We start from the raw sequence: 2,298 nt of genomic DNA, 5'->3' as shown, positions 1-2,298 counted from the left end.
TGCAGCACTTGGCAAAGAACTCTGTTCTCGTAGTGTATGCTCAGAAATTTGAAGTAAAGGATGTGATTGTTGCATAACTGTCCATCAGTTTCAGTTTTTGTACGCTATGAACAAGTAACCTATAGTGTTCATATTTTAGTGTTGTCTGTATTTTTCAATGTTCAGAAGGTGCTGTGCATTTCAGGTTGGGGTGTATTTTTCAATGTTCCGCAAGTGAACCTGGGGCCATGCACATTTGATCTTTGAATACAATTGGAGTTGAACTTTGAAGGTTTTATTCGACGACGAACATTTTGTCCCGAGATATAGTTAACACATGTGCTCTACAAGACTATAACAAATGCTTAGCGTGGAGAGACGACGTCTCACTGCGCGTGGGGCGCCATGTCCATGTACCCGATGCTCTTCCTGGTGGTGGGGAAGATCATGAACACCATGCTCGACAGGAAGCCTGCTCCCAGCGGCAGGTTCACCAGCAGCTCCCGCACGTCCGGCCCGGCGTCCGGGAACAGGCACCCCTGGATGCTGGCGTCGGCGAGCGCCACGGCGAGGAACACGAGCGCCGAGAAGAAGGCGTGCACGAAGTCCAGCGCCGTGACCCGGAACCGGGAGAGGTCTTCGTCATCGAACGCCGCCTCCCGCTGCTCGCGGGTCCCCGTGTAGTTAAACGGGTAGAAGCCCCAGAAGGTGGCGGCGCCGTGGTAGAGCTTGCCGTCGCGGCCGACGAGGCTGTCGGTGAAGGAGAGGAGCACGCACGAGACGGCGCAGGCGCCGATGAGCGACAGGACCAGGTACCGGTTCGCCGCGTGGCATACGCCGTGGTTGCTGAAGGATGGCGCCAGCGCCTGGAACGCCAGCACGGTGCCCGTCGGCAGGAGCTTCATGAGGTCCGAGGCGCTTGACAGGGCCGGCCGCGCAGGCGGCGCTTTAGGCGTGGCGGCGTCGTCGGTCTGCTGTGGCTTCTTCTTCGTAGCATCATCCTGGACGGAGGGGGGTTCTACGTCTTGGCCTGCTGTAAGCATCTGGATGCGCACACCGTTGGGATCCATGGCATCGACGATATCGGTGGATGCTGCCTGAAGGATTAGAGATGTGGCCGCGGGCAGAGATGCACCTATAGCTTTGGCCGCAGTGTTGGGCTTTTATACCTCTCGATGAGATTCAGCATGCAAGGCAACACGAAATGGTTGCGGGGAGCTGCACGAGAGTGACGCAGCCGTACCTGGAAATTTTTGGGTGACTCGCGGGCGTGGCGACGCCCACGTCGCTTGGTCACGGCAACAAGAAACTGCCGATCCAAACCGTTGTGCCAGACAACGGCCCAACCCTAACGGACTCCTCGTTTCGGCTAGTTGCCGTGCATGAGGTCGGGATTGGGTTGCTTACCATATAAATTGTCACTTTGTCAAGACGATCGATGAAGGAAGACCAGTGTAATCACTACCGAAATCGGGCGCACTCGGCAAATACCGAAAAACACTCGACAAACACTTTACTGACACTCGACAAACAGAGCTTGATGAACAGTACATCCACAACGACTTTTCATATTATAGCCTTTGGATAATTTAGTTTGAGAGTCTGTTGTATTGATTTCGTGTCATAGGTCAAGATCTTGTTGTTGGTTTAGTTTGTGTTCTTAGTTTGGTTTGAGTTTTGCATCATATTCTTTTTCATCATGTCATTATTTGGTTTGTTTCGGTCTAGTTTGGTATTTTAACCATAAATAATTCATAAAAAACTTGAATTTAAGGTTGTGTTGGCACCTAGTCCTAGCTGGTAGAACTATAACTTTGCTATTGTGAGTTTTTGCATTTGATGTCGTGTTGGCACCTAATCCTAGCTAGGACTAGGATGCCTTTTGGGCCAAAACTCCAACCGGGCTCACATTGATGTCGTTGTGGTTTAAGAGTTCCACGAAGAAGTATTCGGTCATAGCAAAATATGTAATTAGAAATAGGCATTTGTTTTAGATAATAGATTAGACGGAAATAATAAGTGCTTATGACTTTGGGCCCGAGACTCTATATGTATTATAATAGATTTGCTCATGAACAGGGGAAGCCATTCATTCACCAAAGCAGTGGGTGCTTCATCCTCTCGGCACATTGACACCCCTTCCCCAAGGATGTCGACTGCTTTGCATGGGAGTACCATGAGATGCCGAGGCTTAGCCGACCAATCGTGGAACATAATTTACCAATAAAACATAGTTATCAGCCATTTGCCTAGGCTTCACGAAAGTTTAATCCCATGGTCCTCAAAGATATCAAAGAGAAAACAGAGAAGATAGCCAAA

General features: G+C 50.0%; 1 protein-coding gene across 1 annotated transcript; it reads right to left on the bottom strand.

Annotated features, from left to right (window-relative positions):
- Window positions 1-266: 266 nt before the first annotated feature.
- LOC103636687 (DUF679 domain membrane protein 7) lies at window positions 267-1,049 on the bottom strand. Its single transcript, XM_008659040.1, has one exon. It carries the CDS (start codon window positions 1,047-1,049, stop codon window positions 366-368), a length of 684 nt encoding a protein of 227 aa, XP_008657262.1. The 3' UTR covers window positions 267-365.
- Between the last annotated feature and the right edge of the window lie 1,249 nt (window positions 1,050-2,298).

This window comes from Zea mays, chromosome 8, assembly GCF_902167145.1.
Source record: "Zea mays cultivar B73 chromosome 8, Zm-B73-REFERENCE-NAM-5.0, whole genome shotgun sequence".
Lineage (NCBI taxonomy): Eukaryota > Viridiplantae > Streptophyta > Magnoliopsida > Poales > Poaceae > Zea > Zea mays.
This window is presented reverse-complemented; position numbering and strand designations above follow the sequence as displayed.